The following is a 19,182-nucleotide window of genomic DNA, read 5'->3' as shown; positions in this document are numbered from 1 at the left end:
ATTCTTTTTTTGCCTCTTTGCGGATCATTCATAAAATATGTTGTTCATGAGTTTCTTGTATTCTTGGCTTCAATTGGTCTTTGCGCCAAAGGCGTAACGGGTCATATATCTTTTTTGGAGCCAACAATGGTTCTGAAGCATAAAAAACATAGTAATTGTGTTTTTTAGTGGAAAATCATTATTATGTTATAGACTTCATTAGGACGCACATGGGTTACAATGGGTTTCTGGGTTGAAATTGGTGTTTAAAGAAAAAGGAAAATTCGTGTTGTTGGGTAGGATAAGCATCCATTTGTGGTCCCATGGACCCATTCGAACAAACGCCGAATCATGGACGCAATCAATCTTTGCGCCAAAGGCCAATCATCCACTTCAGTTAGTCTTTGCGCCTTTGGCGCAACATGTCATCTTATTTTTTTGAGCCAGCAATCGTTCTGAACCAAACCCGAGACTAGCAGGCAAAAACAACATAATTGTGTTTTTTTAGGGGAAATTGTCATTATGATTTAAATTTCATAAGGCCGCACATTTTTTTTACGTGGGTTACAATGGGCTTCCGGGCTGAAATTCGTGCTGTTGGTCCTATAGACCCATTCGAACAAAGGCCGGATCATGGACTCAGAAAAAAACCGAACTTGGGCCCTGAGTTTTGCTCAAACCTCCCCTGCTTCCAGCCAAATTACCCCGTCCCGCTGGCGACAGCACAGCCTCTGGAACGGGACAGGGAGAGCCACCACCTGATCCCAGCCGCCCGTCCCACCATCGGACGGCCGCGAAACGGGCGCCGAGAGCCGTGGCATGAACAAAATTCCTCAAACACCCCCCCGCATCTTCTTCCTCTCTCCACCTCATCACCCCGGCTCGCACCCCACGCAACCCTAATAAACCCTACCTCCTCCCCGCCGCCGCCACATCCACTCCCTCCTCCGCCTCCAGATCCTCTCCCGCGCCCCCGTCTCCGCCGCCCTCCGCCCCCGGTCTCCGGCGATCTACAGGTACCCCCGCTCTCCACCCCCGACGGCCGTCGCCGCCCCCTGCCTCCATACCTCATCAGATATAGTGTCTCTCCTCCGTCATTTTCGGCGATTTTTTCCCGGGATTTCCCCATCGGACCGGCCGTTCGTCGGAGTCCGGCGTTGGATGCATGTTTCGCCGTTGATTTGCCGTGAATCAGTGAGCTAATCCGGCTTCCTCTGTTGTTTGTGGCTGGGATGCAGGAGTAGATCGCCCCCGGAGACCCCGCGCCCCGACCATGGCGACCTTCGCGAAGCCTGAGAACGCGCTCAAGAGAGCGGAGGGTGAGTCACCGGGACCTTGTCTCAGTTCGGCCGCTCAATTTTATCTGCTGTGGTTTCCGATTTCTGTTGCCGTGGTGTCTCTGTGATGCCCACAGGAAGTTAGGGCGACGACGGGCTGTACTGCCTGGTCCATTTGTTAGTTCAATCAATCTCACATGGTCACGAAATGTATAACGAATCCATGAGCGGTACATTTGAAACAATTGAGTTAATTTGGATTCACCGAGTCCATATCGCATAGGCTAGATTCTGTCACAAGTACTGGATTTATATGTGCCATTTGGTTGGGTCTTCTGGCTTATTTCATAGGCTGGTTGGGCGTTTGTGCTTATGCCTACGTTCCTGACCTGCTTCTGAGAATTTCAGTGTATGATAAGTTGCTCTCTTTGTTGTGTACATTTTTATTCCCTTTTCCACTAAGACCACTTAGCTATGCAAAAGCCCAATATCTGTTGACTTGTGCTGCGTTTGACATTGTGGTTGATTATGATAATCCAGTTCCTCCAACCAGCTTTTGCCTACTTTAGTATTTCGTTAACCAACTTATCACTAGTTTCAAGGATATGTTTCCACAACTGATTATAAAATAAAGCACAACGTAACACAGTTCAGCAACCGCAAACTTGTGCCTTAAGCTTCATTTTATCTGAACTGATTAGGATGTTTCAAGGGAATTACACACTTCTCGCGCTAAAATGTAGTCACAGTGCTTCTCTTGATATGCAGATCTTGGGCAATTTTTTCATATTTTACTAAATGATTTTCACACTGTTTACCACCTTTGGTTTACTGCAGAGTTGATACATGTTGGACAAAAGCAGGCAGCGCTGCAGGCGCTGCATGATCTCATTACATCAAAGAGATACAGATCATGGCAAAAGCCTCTTGAGAAGATCATGATGAAGTATGTCGAGCTGTGTGTAGATCTAAGGAAGGGCAGATTTGCCAAAGATGGCCTTATTCAGTACAGAATTGTCTGCCAGCAAGTCAACGTGTCATCTCTGGAGGAGGTCATAAAACACTTTATGCAGCTGTCCAATGAGAAAGCTGAGGAAGCCAGGAATCAGGCACAAGCACTGGAAGATGCTCTGGATGTCGAAGATCTTGAAGCTGACAAGCGCCCGGAGGACTTGATGCTCAGTTATGTGAGCGGTGAAAAAGGCAAGGACAGATCAGACAGAGAGTTTGTCACTCCATGGTTCAAGTTTCTGTGGGAGACATACAGGACAGTGCTCGAGATACTGAGAAATAATTCAAAGCTTGAAGCGCTATATGCTGTAAGCTATTTTACTGCCTTGCCATTACCCTAGTGGTCACTTAATACGTAGTTATATTTTTTTGGTTCTGTCCTTTTACATGGACATCTTATGAAATGAACTATTTGATTCCTTCTGCACATACTTGACCAATTCACTCTATCGGCACCCTTTTCTTTCCTTTGATGAAAAGAAACCTGTAGTATGGACTTTGTTCCATGAACATACTATTCTTTTACTTGATAACTTGTCTGGTTCTTTTGCACTCTCCTTAATTTGTAAGAAGTAATAACGATTTGGCTCCTTTTGTACAAAGCATTACCAATGCATTTTGTAACTACTGTTATTTACCTTTTGTATTATTGTCTACTAAATGCTTTTCACCAGCTGATCTTCCATTGACTTTTCAATATGCAGATGACCGCGCACAAGGCTTTCCAATTTTGTAAGCAGTATAAAAGATCCACCGAGTTCCGTAGGTTGTGCGAGATCATTAGAAACCATCTTGCAAATTTGAACAAATATCGCGACCAGCGTGATCGTCCTGATCTGACTGCCCCCGAAAGCTGTCAGCTGTATCTTGATACCAGGGTTGAACAACTGAAAATTGCTACAGAACTTTCCCTATGGCAGGTCTGTTTCACAACTCATCTTATCTTAAAGCTAAAAGAAATAAAATTCACCAAGCCTTTTTCTTGCAGGAAGCCTTCCGATCTGTGGAGGATATCCATGGCTTGATGAGCTTGGTTAAGAGAACTCCAAAGCCATCTGTCCTGGTCGTATATTATGCCAAGCTGACTGAAATATTCTGGATATCTGAGAGTCACCTGTATCATGCATATGCATGGCTGAAGCTTTTCAACTTGCAGAAGAGCTACAACAAGAATTTAACTCAGAAGGATCTGCAATTACTAGCATCTTCTGTTTTGCTTGCTGCACTTTCTGTTACACCATATGACCATAAATATGGTGCATCTCATCTTGAGCTTGAAAATGAGAAGGACCGTAGCTTGCGTATGGCCAACCTTGTCAATTTCTCCCTCGACTCCAAGCGTGAGAATAGAGAAATGGTTTGCCTTCCATCTGTTCTCCAAGTTTAAGATAATTTTCCATAATATATTTACTTGTTTTCTGATAAATCTTCTGTTCACTTTTCAGGTTTCAAGAGCAACTCTTCTTTCTGAGTTGGTATGCCTTGGGTCCTTTTTGGTTGCTGTTATTTTTATGTTATATACTGCCAAACTGTTTAACGTCTCTTTTATCACATGGACATGGCCGCACATGGGCATCTTGAACACAATCTGCTATTATGCGGTTGCTTGTACATGTTACAAAGCATTCATATATGAGAGTAATCTCCTCTGATGCCTGCACTTGATTGTAGGCGCTTAGCGAATTGCTTTTTCTGCCTTCCAGTCAGAATAATGCATAACCACATCGTGAGCATCGCTGTCTCGTCAAGCAGCGTTGCTAAGATGTACATACTTATCTTGTATTACATGGCATGAGAGTCATTTTTCCTTCTAATCACACCTCCCACACCTCTAATTACCTAATATCTCTTCAATCGCTTTAGTTAGCTTTGGTAGCTCTGAAATATATGAAGATTTGCAAGTCTACGCAGAACAGAACATCTGTTGATGCATCCCTGATGTTCTGTTCTGTTTGTGTGATGATTGAATTTACTTGCATTGCTTGTGATATTTTACTAGCTGGCTGTCTACATCATGCAATTTGTCTTGCATACACACTAACTCTCATTCCGACTGCTATGAAAATAGGCTGCCAAAGGTGTGATTTCATGTGCTTCCCAAGAAGTAAAAGATCTATACAACCTTATGGAGCATGAGTTCCTTCCTCTGGATCTAGCATCAAAAGTGCAGCCTCTGCTATCCAAGATTTCTACGATTGGAGGAAAGCTTTCTGCTGCATCGTCAGTTCCGGAAATCCGTTTATCACAGTACCAATCTGCATTGGAGAAGCTTACTGCACTGAGGGTGCTGCAGCAGGTCCTATGCTATGTCCCACTAGCGATAATATATGCATTCATGTCATTTTTTTTGCGAATATGTATTCACTCTATCATACCTTAACATTACCACCTGTAAACATGTTTCTTAACTCTCTTTTTTAATCATTTCAGGCATCTCGTATTTTCCAGTCCATGAAAATTGATATGCTATCTAGAATGATCCCATTCTTTGAGTTCAATGTCGTGGAGAAGATCGCTGTTGATGCTGTCAAGCACAATTTTGTTGCTATGAAAGTTAACCATTTGGCAGGAGCTGTTCATTTTGGCAACATGGTATGCGGCTTGATTCTGACCTTTAGACTTCTCAATGTCCTCATTGAAGGCTTTATTTTTCTGATGCTGTTTATTTGAATTTCCTCATCGTCTGCTTTGCGGTTTTACATTATTTGTTTTACCTACTCATTTCCTTGGCCAAGGGGGCTTGTCCCTTGGCCTTTCATTTCTTTTTTAGGAACTTACCATTCATAGTGAATGGTTTCATTTTATCAATTATATTACAACAACAACAACAAAGCCTTTCAGTCCCAAATAATTTGGGGTAGGCTAGAGTTGAAACCCATAAGATCTCGAAACCTAGTCATGGTTCTATTCACGTGGATAGCTAAGTTCCACGCACACTTGTCTATGACAAAGATATAAAGTTTGCTTGATTGTTGAGTGTATTGTTCCATGAAATTTTGTCACAAACATTTGGAATATGACGACATTCTCAGCAGTTAATTTCCGTTTCCATCTTGTCTCTACAGATAAATAGATCATCGGGCAACATCAATCTTCCCATATATTCATTGTTATCTGACATATTTACCTTTGCAGGACATAGAATCTGATGTGCTTAGTAGCCACCTTAGTGTCCTCGCTGATTCCCTGAACAAAGCATTGAGTCTAATTCATCCACCTGTGCAAAAGCCATCCAAACCTAGTGAAAACTTGACCAGTCTTGCTGGAGTGGTGGAGAAAGAACATAGAAGACTCCTTGCGAGGAAATCAATTATTGAAAAACGTAAAGAAGACCATGAGCGTCAAATATTGGAGAAGGTTTTCTATTTGCTCATTCTACCTCTTAGTTGTTTTATGGAGTCTTTGTTGATGGCTTATGCGTTTGTATTTCCAGGAAAAAATAGAGGAGACAAAGAGATTGACTATTCAGAAGAAATCTGCAGATGAAGAAAGGGAGAGGCTTTTGAAGGAACAGAGACTTAGGGAGCAGCAGAGGATCCGTAAAGAAATAGAGGAAAAAGAGGCGAGGGAAGCAGCAAAAATGATAGAAGATTTAACAGGAAGGGGGAAGAATAAGAAAAAAATTCACATTGAGGGGGTAAGATAATATTTCGGATTTCCAATAATTGTACAGCTCCATTCTACCTGGCCATGTTTTCATAGTTTGCTTACTTCCTTGGAATGTAACTTAATTCTGTTTAGCGCTAAAATCTGGATGCACTATATTACGGGACGGAGGGAGTAAAATTTTGATAAAAGTCATATTTCTGTACTGTCAGCTCAATTAGTTGTTTTACTTTTTGTTTCTGTGCCCTAAAAAAGGTTGATAGTCAGCTGCAGATGATGACAGGTGGTGTAGTTAAAGTGCAGGATCATTTGTTTCTGCACACTGCTTAAGTTTTTATCACTTATAGTTTGTAACGCATAGATACATGCATGTACAATTGTAGTTTTGGTGTATGGCGTTCTAATAAATTGAATGCTCACATGGCAGGATATGACAAAACAACACGCCATGGAGGTGGTGTTGAATCAACAGGTGAAGGAGCGTCAGGAGATGGAAAAAAAACTGGCGAAGCTTGCAAAGACAATGGATCACTTGGAGAGGGCAAAACGGCAGGAGGAAGCACCATTAATCGAGGAGGCCTTCCAGAAACGCCTCGAGGAAGAAAAGATCCTTCATGAGCAAGAGCAGCTGGTTTGTCTTCACTGTTATTTTGTTGTTTACAAGATGTAGATTCTGATAGTTGTTCTCATGCTCACATTTATTATGTTTTTCTACTTGGCAGAGAGAGATTGAGCTCAGCAAGCAACACCATGCGGGTGACTTGCAGGAGAAAAATAGGCTTTCTAGATTGTTGGAGCATAAGGTATGTGTCCTTCTTGCGGCTGCATTCAGCAGCGCTGATTCTGTCATGTTTTTATTCTTAATCAGCATTCCAAACTTTTAGTTGTAGAGTCTATTTGTCCACCGAGGGATGCTGAGTAGAGTTGTTTCAGTGATTACAGTTTCTACCCTGAATTGTTTTTGTTTTGTTTGGATGATATCATTTGCTGGCCTGTCTGCTGCTGATACTGATTAACCCCAGAATAGATAGATTCAAATTTGGTTTTCAGCATATGATATTTCAAGTTTTGCCTCTTAAGGGTATTGTCAACTTCTAGGCTTTTGTCAGCATGTACTTTTTTCCTTCAAAGAAGACTACCTTCCATCTTGTTAATCTTTGCAAAACTTTGGCTTGTTGTCTATCATACCTTTACCAATTTTCCCTTTTCTGTTTCAGAATGCTTTCCAGGAAAGAATTGTCCAACGCCGTGAATCTGAGTTTAGTAGCCTAAGGAAAGAGAGGGAAGAAAGGATTAATCAGTTGCTATCTTCAAGAAAGCGTGAAAGGGAGACTGTACGCAAATTGATGTATTTTCTGAACATGGAGGAACAGCGGATCCAAAGGGAGCGTGAGGAACAGGAGGCTAGAAAGCGTGAAGGCAAGTGGATTTCTGTACTAGCTTTACTATTTGTTCTACTCGCTGAGCATAGTACTAGAGCTTTATTATTATCATCATTGGGAACTGGAAGTTTGCAACTTAATTATTCTTCTTGCTAGCCTTATATGATGTTAGACCAAATCTACCATCACCGTACATTTCTTAATTTTAGTCTATTCTGGCTCTACTCAACTGTTCAAACTTGTTTGAATTGTCATTATCTTAGATGATTGACTGCAGTGCAGTATTTATTTCTCATACTTGGACGGTGGATAGCTGAAAACATAAATCTTACCAGCTGTTGCTTTGTTACCATTCCATGTTGTTTGTGTCATTTGGAAGCAAGGCAAACACATTGTAGCTGATCAATCGTTGCTGGCAATAATGAAATCATCTCTTTGGTTTGCAGAGGAAGAGAGGAGAAAGAAGGAGGAAGCTGAGAGGAAGCTCAAGCTTGACGCAATCGCGGCCAAGCAGCTGCAGAGGGAGAGGGAGTTGGAAGAGAGGGAGAAGCAGAGAAGGGAGGCTCTCCTAAGAGGAGCAGAGCCCGTGCGCACAGCTGATGCACCAGCTGCTGCTGCTGTCGCACCGCCAGCCCGTGAACCAGCAGCGGCAGCCCCAGCTGCAGCAGCTGCCGCAACTGGTGCTGCTCCTAGCAAGTATGTCCCGAAGTGGAAACGTGAGGGCGATAGTAGCAGTCAGAGGCCGACTGCGGCAGCTGAACCAGACCGGTGGGTCCGGGATGATCGTCCTCGCCCTGCCCTCCGCCAGGATGCTCCTCCTGTGCGCGATGCTCGTCCCATCCGCCAAGAAGCTCCACCTGCACGTGATGCGCGTCCCTTCCGCCAGGAGGCTCCTCCTGCCGCACGCCAAGAAGCGCCCCCTGCTGCCCGCCAGCCGGACGGTGCTGCTCCAGCTGCATCTACTGAACGCTGGCGTCCTGGATCTAGGACCTCTGCAAATTCCTCATCCACCTCCTCGTCCACCGGCTGGAGGCGCTGAAGCTGCCTGGCATGAAATGCGCCGTGCTCTGCCTGCAGGCTGAGATTTTTGCCGTCCTCCTTCCAAGTCTGGGAGCTTCATACACAATGGTAGTCTGCTGCTGATATCTGGAAGCACGGTTACTTGAATTTGCTTGTTGCGCACCTAAATTTTCGAATTGGAACCTTGCACTGTTTCCCAGTCATGTTTGATGTTTTGAGAGTTACAGTACTCCATGCATAATGTGTTAGTCTTTGTTGTCGTATATTCCAGACTATGCTGTTAATACCCAAGCCCCTATATCCGGCAGGGTTTTCGCTCTAATATTGATACACTTGATGAAAATGACCCATGGTGAATTTTGGATGTGGCGCGTGCTATTTTTTTGGTACCTGGCTGTGTAGAAATGAGTGGTGTGTTCAGTTTTTTGTTTGAAAATTTTTGAACGTGTGCGCAGGTTGGTTTGGGTTGGCCAGCGTTTTAAGTTGTACTTGGGCCCGCAGGGCTGGTTCATTTCGCATCCTCTCTGTGGTTCGGTGCTTCCCTGGGCTTCCAATCCTTTTCGGTCGGCGCACGTGTCCCCGTTCGTACTCCTCCAACCAGCAATGCCGCTTTGACCGCCCTGTCCAGATGTAACTGGTGTGTCCCGTCGCTGCTGCTTTTACCGTCGATTCGAGAGCCTGCCATCTTGCCCCACTATTGCTGTCGTTCTTGCCATGTTATACATCCACGTTCCATGCCATGTTATCGCATCGGGTCTTCTTTGGTGTCTCATACGTTGGTTCCATGGTCGCTCATTAATTCGTTCCATCTGGTTGCCGCTGAACCGCTTAGTTCGTCGCTGCTGGCTTAGTCGTGTTTGTTTCTGTTTCCTTCTTCTAGCTATCTGCGCATTATAAATAGGCCCTCCTTCTCTTGATTTTCCAGGTGATCTGCGGGGTTTGTTTCTCTTCTTCCGTTTGTATCAAGTGCATGATTCATCCTTCCAAGAGCTGGGAAGGCACGACGACGGAGCGGCCGCATGTTATGTAGCCGAGTAGGCGTCTGCTGCGACCGGTCGTCCCCGGCACGTCTTCACTGTGGCTTGCTGGAGTTGCAGCTGCGGCTCTCCGTAGGAATAATCACGCCGCCATCACTCCGGAAGCTGCCTCCGTCCGCGGCAGGCTGGAGGTCCACTACTCGCAAGGCCCGCATGGGCACGACCTCTCTCTGTCATTGCCTTGCGTCGTTTCTCCGTTCAAGACGGTGCGAGTCAACTAAGCTCGAGGATGCTTCTTGAAGCGTTCGGTCGCCGGCGGAGCGGCTCGAACAGGAGCGTCCAGGCGACCACGAGAGTACGTAAGTTTGACCCTCTCCATGCCGCTACGACTGGAATTCTGCCTGCTGCCGTCAACACCTACGGGGTCTGCCAAAGTCTCCTCGCCGCTCTACAACGTCGACGGCCGGGCCGCACCGCCGCCGCCTAGGCTCCTTGCACGCGGCTCCCCCACGGCCACACCCCATGCGCTGATCCTTGCGCCCCCTCCAACCGGCTGAGAGGGTTGTACTACGGCGAGCAGCGGTAATGGACACTAGTAGAAAACGGAGCTTTAAAATCGGTTCGTAAGGGTGGGCACTAAAGACCCCCCTTTAGTACCGGTTCGGCACGAACCGGCGCTAAAGTGCCACCACGTGACGTGAGCTCGCGCTCTGGTATGGGGGACCTTTAGTACCCGTTGAAAATTTTGGAATTTTTTTTATTTTTTTTTCGATTTTAATTTTTCTGAATTATTTGACGATTTAGTCTCTAATCACCTTTCCTAACTGCTTAAGTGTGGATTACTCATTCCAAATCACCTAACTTTCCGGCCGGTCACACATCCTCTCACTCCCCCAGCCTGAGCACGCTTAACTTCGGAGTTCTATTTCCCTTACATTCCAAGTCTACACTTGTTGTTTTCCTGACAAATGTAAGCTGTCAATCCTATTAACCCTCAGCAGTTTAGCTTGAGCATTAGGTCACACGTTTCACCGTTTGAGTTTGAAACTATTATTCAAAAAAACAGTAATTATTTAGTAACGCTAATATTTCTTGAATAAGTTTGACCAGATTTGACCAAAATTCAAAAAATTGAAATAATTATTTAGTAACACTAATATTCTTGAATAAGTAGTTTGACCAGATTTAACCAAATTTTTTTATAAAAAACTGAAATTTGGCCATATCTTTTTTTCCTTTTGGAATTTGAGGATTCTAAAAAATTGCAAACAGACCGTAGGCGGTCTCCATCGGATGCGGATTTTCGTGCTGAATTTTTTGATATATTATACGTTTTTTTCCGACATTGTATGCAAAAGTTATAGCCGTTTTACATTTTCCCTACACTTTTCGCAAAACATGTCCAAATTTAAGTTTTCAAATTTTCCTAACTAGTAGATGTAGTAATATAACTACCTCTCGAAGGATTTTATTTTTTGAAGTTTTTATCATTTTCTTTTGATTTTTTCAAATCTGAAATGGCGATACACGGGGGGGGGGGGGGGGAGGGGTAGAGTTTGAAAATTGCCTTATAGTGCCGGTTTGTGTCTTCAACCGGGACTATAGGTTAAGACTCTTTAGTGCCGGTTGGTGACACAAACCGGTTCTATAGGTTAGACCTTTAGTACCAGTTTGTGTCACAAACCGTCACTAAAGGGACTCGTGGGGCCCTGGCCTGACGCCAGCCTGCCACCACCCTTTAGTACCGGTTCGTGGCACGAACTGGTACTAAAGGTTCATTACGAACCGTCACTAATGCATAGCCATTCGAACCGACACTAGTGGTCACATTAGTGCCGGCTCAAATACAAACCGGGGCTAAAGGGGTGAACATTTGACCCTTTTTCTACTAGTGGGAGTACCCTCGGGCGTGGTGCACTCGGCCGGAATGAAGAAGATGGAGCACCATGGAGAGAATATCAGGAGCACGCGAGCAGAGAGACCACAATACAAGCACCTCATTGTAGTCACCGCTGGCCAAAGGATATGTAGGATCATCTCTAATTTTGGTCGACAGTTTGGCTTTTTTTCCGCATCAGTTTAGCTTCTCCCTTTCCTTGTAGGAGTAGGGTTTTTGCTTAGTTGTCAGAGTCATTAGTTTATTGTTTGGAGAGATGATTATTTAGTCTGGCTCACCGCGAGTGCACAAAATACACTTTTGGATCGGTGTCCTTTTCAATCCATGCTAAACAAGTAGCCCAGCGGGCTCCCTCCCAGTCATGTATTGGTAGTTTGCATGGGAATGATTATCGATAAGACATGATTTACGCCCTAACTATCGCCTCTACCCTAGCGCCGCCTAGGGTTCCACCTCATCCTCTGGCGATTACGCCAAAGTCCACGTAAAACCTCGACGGCTGCCGGTGCTCACGCCGGGGCGGCGAGGACTACCGCGGGAGGCCACACGATCTCAACAGCATGGCCGGTTTAGGATCTCAAGGGGCAAGGGGGTCGCAGGAGATGGGATTAGGGTTGGAGGAAGATGGAAGGCAGGAGTTAGGATCTGGAAGTGGGAGCAAGGGCCATGAAGGGGATGGTGTCGAGTTCCAGCGAAGGGCGGAGGGAGTAGAGAGAGAAGCAGGTGCTGAAGGGAGGGGCAGATTTGGAGGAAGCGAAGAGGATTATGGAGAGTTCTTTGGGCCGGGGCCGGAGCTGGTAGATCAGTTCGCGGGTATGCATCTCCATGGGGAGGAGGAGGAGGATCTGGATTTTTCTGCCGAGGTTGACGAACTGGTTAAAGATGTCCGTTGGTTGGCCCTCTTTAGGGTTCACACTACGAAGCCTTTCAGTCACGCGGCGCTGCTAACGCAGATGAGGAATGCATGGTCGGCAGCACAGGGTGTTACGTTCAATATCAAGGGGCCAAACCTCTTTTTGGTCTAGTGCCATTGTCTTGGTGATTGGAGGAAAATAATGGATGGAGGGCCTTGGTTGTTCAGGAGGGCGCCGATAGTGCTCCAGGAATATGATGGATTCTCGGATGTAACCAAATTCAAGCTAAACAAGTACCCGGTGTGGGCTAGAGTTAAAGGGCTTCTGGATGGGCTCACGAGGAAGAAAGAACTTGCTGAGAAGGTGGCTGCCAAGATTGGCGAGCCTCCTTTCAACGTGATGGTCAATGAGGGCAGGATAAACCCCTCGAGCACGCTTAGGACACGGGTGTTCCTTGATGTCAGCATACCCATTGTCCGTTTTGTCCCAATTAAGCTAAGAGAGCATAAGAAGTTCAGCGTTTACTATGGAAAACTACCGGACTTTTGCTTCTCGTGTGGCCTAGTGGGTCACCTTGCTGACGAATGTGGCGATGGAGTACATGATCCTGCAACTTTTGAATGGGGAGAGTGGTTGTTATGGGACCCAGAGGTCTCTACTGACAGGTCCTGGAGCAATCGAGGTGGTGGTGTTAGTGGAGGAGGAGGGAGGATGGGAGGGAGAGGTAGAAGAGGAGGACGAGGAGGGAGGGGTCCGAGCAGTAGCAACAGTAGGGGTGTAGGGGAGTTTCAGAGTATGATGAGTGGCCGGGTTATAGGTTCTGAGACGGCTTTTGAGGCTGTAGAGCAGGAAGTGGAGGTGGAAGGGGAGAAAGGAGCCCGAAAACGCCTTGTTTCAGCTGATGGTTCTTTGAACATTAGGGGCCAGTCGGTTCCAAATCTAGCAGGCAAGGTTGCAGATATAGTTCTCCTCATTGAAGGAGCCACCACAACAGCTACTAGGGGTGGGCATGTGTCTACTCCAGAGAAAATTCAGGTGTCTAAAAGGAGGAAGCAGGATGGAACTGTGGTGGCGGAAGAGATGGAGATTACAACTCAGGCGGCCTCCGACGCGGAGGACCGCCGTGCTCAATGAGGACCCTATGTTGGAACTGTCGTGGGATTGGCGATCCTGCGACGGTTCACGAGCTCCGCGACCTCGTGGAGGCTAGTGCGCCGTCGGTGCTATGCATTGTTGAAACTCAACTGGCGAAGTATCGAGTGGAGGGCTTGGCTGGTAGATTAGGATTTAGCAGTAGTTTTGGAGTAGGAAGTAGTGGTAGAAGTGGAGGACTTTGCTTGTACTGGAAGAATAATATCAATCTTGAAATAAAGAGTTTTTCGCAGTATCATATTGATTCGGTAATCTCTGAACCGGACAAGGAGCCATGGAGATTATCTTGCTTTTATGGGGCTGCTCAGAGAAACCTTCGATACAAGACTTGGGATACGATGAAATTTCTGAGAGGAGAAAGCATGCTGCCATGGGTATGTATGGGAGACTTCAATGAGATTTTGCGGCCGGAAGAACAAATGGGTCCAAATGAAAGAGATAGTTCACAGATTGCAGGTTTCCGTGAGGCTGTCGATGTGTGCGAATTAGCGGACTTGGGATATAAGGGCCTGGACTGGACTTTTGAGAAAAGAGTAGTCGGTGGTGAGTTTTGCCGTGTCCGTTTAGACAGAGCCCTGGCCACCCCCAGCTGGTCAGGGATGTTTCCGTTTGCATCAGTCGAGCATCTTACAGCGGCAAAATCAGATCATTGTCCTATTTTGCTAAAAAATGATCTGGAAAACAACAGTACAAGGCATAGGCTGAAGAAGCCGTTTCGCTATGAATGTGTCTGGGAAACTGATGGCAGTTTTGAGGGAGTACTAGAGCAGGCATGGGCTAAAGACCGTCCAGCCACAACGGTAGCAGAACTAGCTAATAAGCTGAACTCTGTGGCCTCTTCCTTAAAACGGTGGGGAAAGAATTCTTTTGGCTCGGTCCGGCAGGAACTACGGGACCTAAGACAGCAGCTTGCGGTCTTGCGGGCTGATCCACTACGAGTAGGACCGGGGCTGGAAGAACGACGAGTGCAGGACAGAATGGTCGAACTCTCATACCGGGAGGAGATCATGATGCGACAGCGATCACGTGTACAGTGGCTAGCTGAGGGAGATTCCAACACCAAATATTTCCAGAAAAAGGCAAGTGCACGGAAATCAAAAAACACTATTAAATCGCTGCAACGTCAAGATGGATCCACATGTTTAGATCCAAAGGAGTTGGCCGAGATGACATCTGCTTTCTATGAAAACCTGTATGCGGCTGAAGGAACTATTGGCATTGAGGAAGTTCTATCACATATACCACAAAGAGTAGATGCTGCAATGAACGCTCGTTTAAATGCCACATACAGAGAGGAAGAAGTTAAGGAAGCACTCTTCCAAATGTTTCCCACAAAGGCCCCGGGGCCCGACGGTTTTCCAGCGCATTTCTTCCAAAGGCACTGGGAACTTTGTGGTGTTGAGGTGACAGGCATGGTTATTAGGGTGCTTAATGGAGAGGACTCACCGGAGGATATCAACAACACGTTCATCGTTTTGATTCCCAAGATCGCTAGTCCAAAAATGTTAGGACAATTTCGGCCAATAAGTCTTTGCAATGTGATCTACAAGATCGCATCAAAGGTCTTAGCTAACAGGCTGAAGATCATTCTCCCCGAGGTAATCTCCGAAGAGCAATCAGCTTTTGTCCCTGGCCGTCTCATTACAGATAACTTTATCACAGCATACGAGTGTTTGCATTACATGAAAACAAGAAGGGTGAAGGGGAACCGTTTTTGTGCCCTAAAGCTGGATATGATGAAGGCATATGATAGGCTTGAGTGGCCTTATCTGAAATTAGTCATGCTAAAAATGGGTATTAGCTCGAGATTCACGGACACGGTGATGAGGTGTGTATCTTCTGTTTCTTTCTCTGTGTTGTTCAATGGGGGGAGTTTAGATGCTTTCAGGCCATCTCGTGGTTTACGACAAGGGGACCCAATCTCCCCATACTTATTCCTTCTGGCTGCAGAAGGCCTTTCTTGTTTGTTGAAATCACAAGACGGTGGCACTCGAGGGGTTTCTGTCGCGGCCTCAGCACCGTCAGTTAATCATCTCCTTTTTGCGGATGATAGTTTGCTTTTCTTTGAAGCTAGCAGCGACAGTGCAACCAAGGTTCATGAACTATTGAGGAAATATTGTGATGCATCTGGACAACGAATAAATATAGACAAGTCGTCTATTTACTTCAGCAAGGGAGTGCCGGAGTCAACAAGGAATGAAATCAAGAACGTGCTGGAGGTACACAATGAATCTTTTTCTGAAAAATACCTTGGCTTGCCTACGGATGTCGGGAGCTCAAAGGAAGGCTGCTTCCGCTATTTAAAGGACAGAATTTGGAAACATGTACAAGGATGGATGGAGAAGTGCTTATCTTCGGGAGGGAAGGAAGTGCTCATCAAATCAGTTGCTCAATCTATTCCGACTTACTCAATGGCATGCTTTAAACTACCAAGAGGCCTCTGTGAACATTTAAATGGGCTACTCCGGAAGTTTTGGTGGGGCAGCAAACAAGGCAAACAGAAGACTGCCTGGGTGTCTTGGAGCACCATGTGCAAGCCGAAGTTTATGGGAGGGATGGGGTTCAGGGACATAGAACTTTTTAACCTCGCTTTGCTTGCTCGGCAAGCTTGGAGACTTCTAATGGACCCTGATTCTCTCAGTGCGCGAGTTCTGAAGGCTCGATATTATCCACAATGTAACATTCTGGATGCAACCTTGGGGAGCCACCCCTCTCAGGTATGGTGATCAATCATCGAAGGAAGGGACATTCTTGCATTGGGGGTCATCAAGAGGGTGGGTACAGGTGAGGACATTGAGATTTGGCGGGATAACTGGATTCCGCGTGACTATAAACTCAAGCCGATCTGTCCCATAACTGCTAACCCGCCGCAACAAGTATCTGAGCTTATGATGGAACCACCAGAACGTGGAATAAGGACGTTTTAAGCGAGCACTTCATCGGGCCAGATGTAGATGCTATTCTAAATATCCCTTTGAGCACTCGTTTACACCAGGATTTTTATGCTTGGCACTATGACAAGAGAGGTCTTTTCTCCGTCAGATCGGTGTATAGAATGATTAGTAGCATCAAGTCTCAAAGGGAAGATTGGATAGAGCAAAGAGCAAACAGATCTGATAAAGATGCAAGTAAAAGAGATTGGATCAGATTGTGGAAGTCGAGAGTCCCGTCAAAAGTGCGTGGTTTTGTGTGGCGGCTTGCCCACACCTCGTTATCTACGGGACAAACTCGTCACCGTCGGAAGATGACCACATCTGAGGCCTGCAGTTTGTGCAATGCGGAATCAGATACTTGGCGCCACTCACTCTTTGACTGTCATATGGCACGGTGCGTCTAGGCACTAGGAGATGAGGAAGTACTGGAACACATTCTGTCCAACAGATCAAATGATGCACGGCTTTGGCTCTTTTGGCTTTTTGAAACTCTGAACGAAGCAGACCTTGCGATAGTCCTAGTAACCATGTGGGCAATTTGGTGGGCACGCAGGAGAGCGATTCACGATAATGAGTTTCAGAGCCCTTTGTCAACCTTCTGTTTCATAAACAGGTTTCTCCAAGACCTGGAAATTGCCCTGGACAGCAAGAGTATGTAGGCCAAAAACGTGGGTAGTGTGCGACCCCGAGCGTCAAAGTGGATGGCACCAGACGGAGATGAAGCAAAAATTAATGTGGATGGCGGGATCTCACGGCAGGGCAAATTTGGTGCAGCAGCTGCAATATGCCGGAACAAGGAAGGCCAATTCTTGGGTGCATCTGCGGTTATTTTTGATGGACTGGTTGAATCCACCGGTCTAGAAGCACAGGCATGCAATGAGGCTTTGGCGCTGGCTCAGGACCTAAATCTTTCACGTATGATTATGGCCTCCGACTGCATGGAAGTGGTGAGCAAGATTGACACGGATGCAGCGACCCATTATGCACCAATTTTGCAAGAAATATCGGCTAGAAGAAAGGAGTTCAACTTCGTCAAGTTCAAGTTTGAACACAGAGAGAATAATTTTGAAGCACACGCTCTTGCGAAAGCTGCATGTTCGCTTCCAGTAGGTCGTCATATTTGGCTAGGGACAGTGCCAGACATTATTTGTATTCCGTTTACTTTAACTCCTTAATAAAGTCCCTAGTTACCCGTCAAAAAAAAGGGAATGATTATCGATGTGTTATATTTCTTTCTCTTTGCACGTTTGCGTCTGAAAAAATCATCTCCCACTTTACATCTTAATGCCACGCTCTATAGAGAATAATTACTATCCATTATATAGTTTGAATTTTATCCTACTGTTTCACTCTATATAGGGTAATTGCTAATCATATAGCGAGGCCCTTCTCGAAATGCTACACAAGTTGTAGCACGCTAATAGTGTGCTATATTTCAAAATAGGGTTTGCAAAAAATGCCAAATATATCCATAAATAAAGTATTTCAGTACCTTAAGACACCATCATAGAGAGACATAATCTAGCCAAATAGCTAGATAATAAGCACAAATTTTAAAATGGATCTCAAACTATAATCAATCTATTTAACATATATTAACTCTGAACATTGAGCACCTAGCCTACATCTACCGTGCAATAACCACAAAGTAAACCTGTGTTTCCCTATTTTTCTGATTTTTTTTCATCATTTGAACGCTATAACGTTGTTATAGCACCCTGTAGCGCGCTAATTACGTGAATAGCGCCATAGCGGTTGAATTTGCTAAAATATAGCGTTTCCCCTCTGAATATGCTATAATGGCGCTATAGCGTCGTTATAGCGCGTTATTTTTTTCGTTGGTTCATACACATATACTCCCTCTGTAGAAAAATATAAGACCTTTTAGATCACTAAATCATATTAACTACAATTACATGTGCCTATACTTGGTACTATTTACCTTCTAAGTATGCCATGGCACACAAACATGGAGAATATTATTTTAAAAGTTCTCTAGAGCTCAGCATAATGGCTCTCGTAGCGTCAGGCAACAAAACAAGCTTTTGAACCTTGATGCATTGTTCAATCCATCTTGAAACCGTGTATTGTTTCTCCGTGATTCAAGTGCAAGCAGCAATGCTGGCCGCACCTAGACAGTGTAAACTTTTATCTTATATTGTATTACATTTAATTTGATATTGATCAGTATGTGGTTTTCCTCTGATGTGCCCACAACATGCTTTTCTGATAGTAGCTGCCGTTTATGCTTTACTAACATACGTGTCACTTGACTAAATTAATAACTGAACCATGCAGTAGAGATGTTCTCTATGTGCAATTCTACAACTACTTTGATTGCTTTGCTCTGGTGTGGATTATATTTTTCTTGGTTCCGTGTGTCACTTGCACCATTTGTTGATTGATATGCTCTTTGAGATGACCAGGATTGGAAGAGAATCAGTTGCACCATTTGTTGATTTGTGATGATATGCTCTTTGAGATGACCAGGATTGGAAGAGAATCAGTTACAATTGGTGTTATATATCTCTGAAAGTAATATATTCCGTAAAAACAATTTGTGGTTCAAGGTCTATGGAGCAATTCCAGGGAAAACTGTTTATTTTCAAGATTTATATTGTAAACTTATTTTTCACCAATTATGTATACATACTAAACAGTATGGTTTTACCCCTTCTTATATTTGTAGTATGCCGGCATCAATACTAAACAATATGGGTTTACCCCTTCTCATATTTTTTATATGCATGCACCAATTAAAGATATGGTTTTATCCGCTTCTCATATTTGTTTTATGCAGGTATCAATCTGTGATGAATTTGAATGACACACTATTAACTTACATAATAAGAACCTTAAGGGTGAAAAAACGCAAGCAATGGCAAGGTATTAACAATCTATTTTTAGTGAAGCTGAACAACACGATGTATTTTAATGGCTCTCTTGACCTGCTGCATATTTTAGGTTCAGGTTGAGCCAGATTTTACTCATATGAGAAATGTAAAGTTTGTACGGTAATGTTTTAGCTGTTAAAATGCTTACCATGTCAACACGATAATGCATTGTGTTGTTGTGAGTTGTCATTTTCAGTATT

The 19,182-nt window shown here is 44.8% G+C and overlaps 1 protein-coding gene across 1 annotated transcript; it reads left to right on the top strand.

Moving 5' to 3' along the window:
* The first annotated feature begins 834 nt into the window (after window positions 1-834).
* On the top strand, window positions 835-8,639 carry LOC125542365 (eukaryotic translation initiation factor 3 subunit A). Its single transcript, XM_048705382.2, has 14 exons — window positions 835-995; window positions 1,218-1,298; window positions 2,094-2,575; window positions 2,972-3,187; window positions 3,256-3,624; window positions 3,713-3,742; window positions 4,336-4,563; window positions 4,698-4,859; window positions 5,403-5,624; window positions 5,701-5,904; window positions 6,301-6,504; window positions 6,596-6,676; window positions 7,091-7,292; window positions 7,702-8,639. The coding sequence occupies exons 2-14, from the start codon at window positions 1,253-1,255 to the stop codon at window positions 8,292-8,294; spliced, it is 3,039 nt and encodes a 1,012-aa protein (XP_048561339.1). The 5' UTR covers window positions 835-995; window positions 1,218-1,252; the 3' UTR covers window positions 8,295-8,639.
* Window positions 8,640-19,182: the final 10,543 nt, after the last annotated feature.

Source organism: Triticum urartu, chromosome 3A (assembly GCF_056163025.1).
Source record: "Triticum urartu cultivar PI428250 chromosome 3A, HENAU_Tu73, whole genome shotgun sequence".
NCBI classification, from domain to species: Eukaryota; Viridiplantae; Streptophyta; class Magnoliopsida; order Poales; family Poaceae; genus Triticum; species Triticum urartu.
This window is presented reverse-complemented; position numbering and strand designations above follow the sequence as displayed.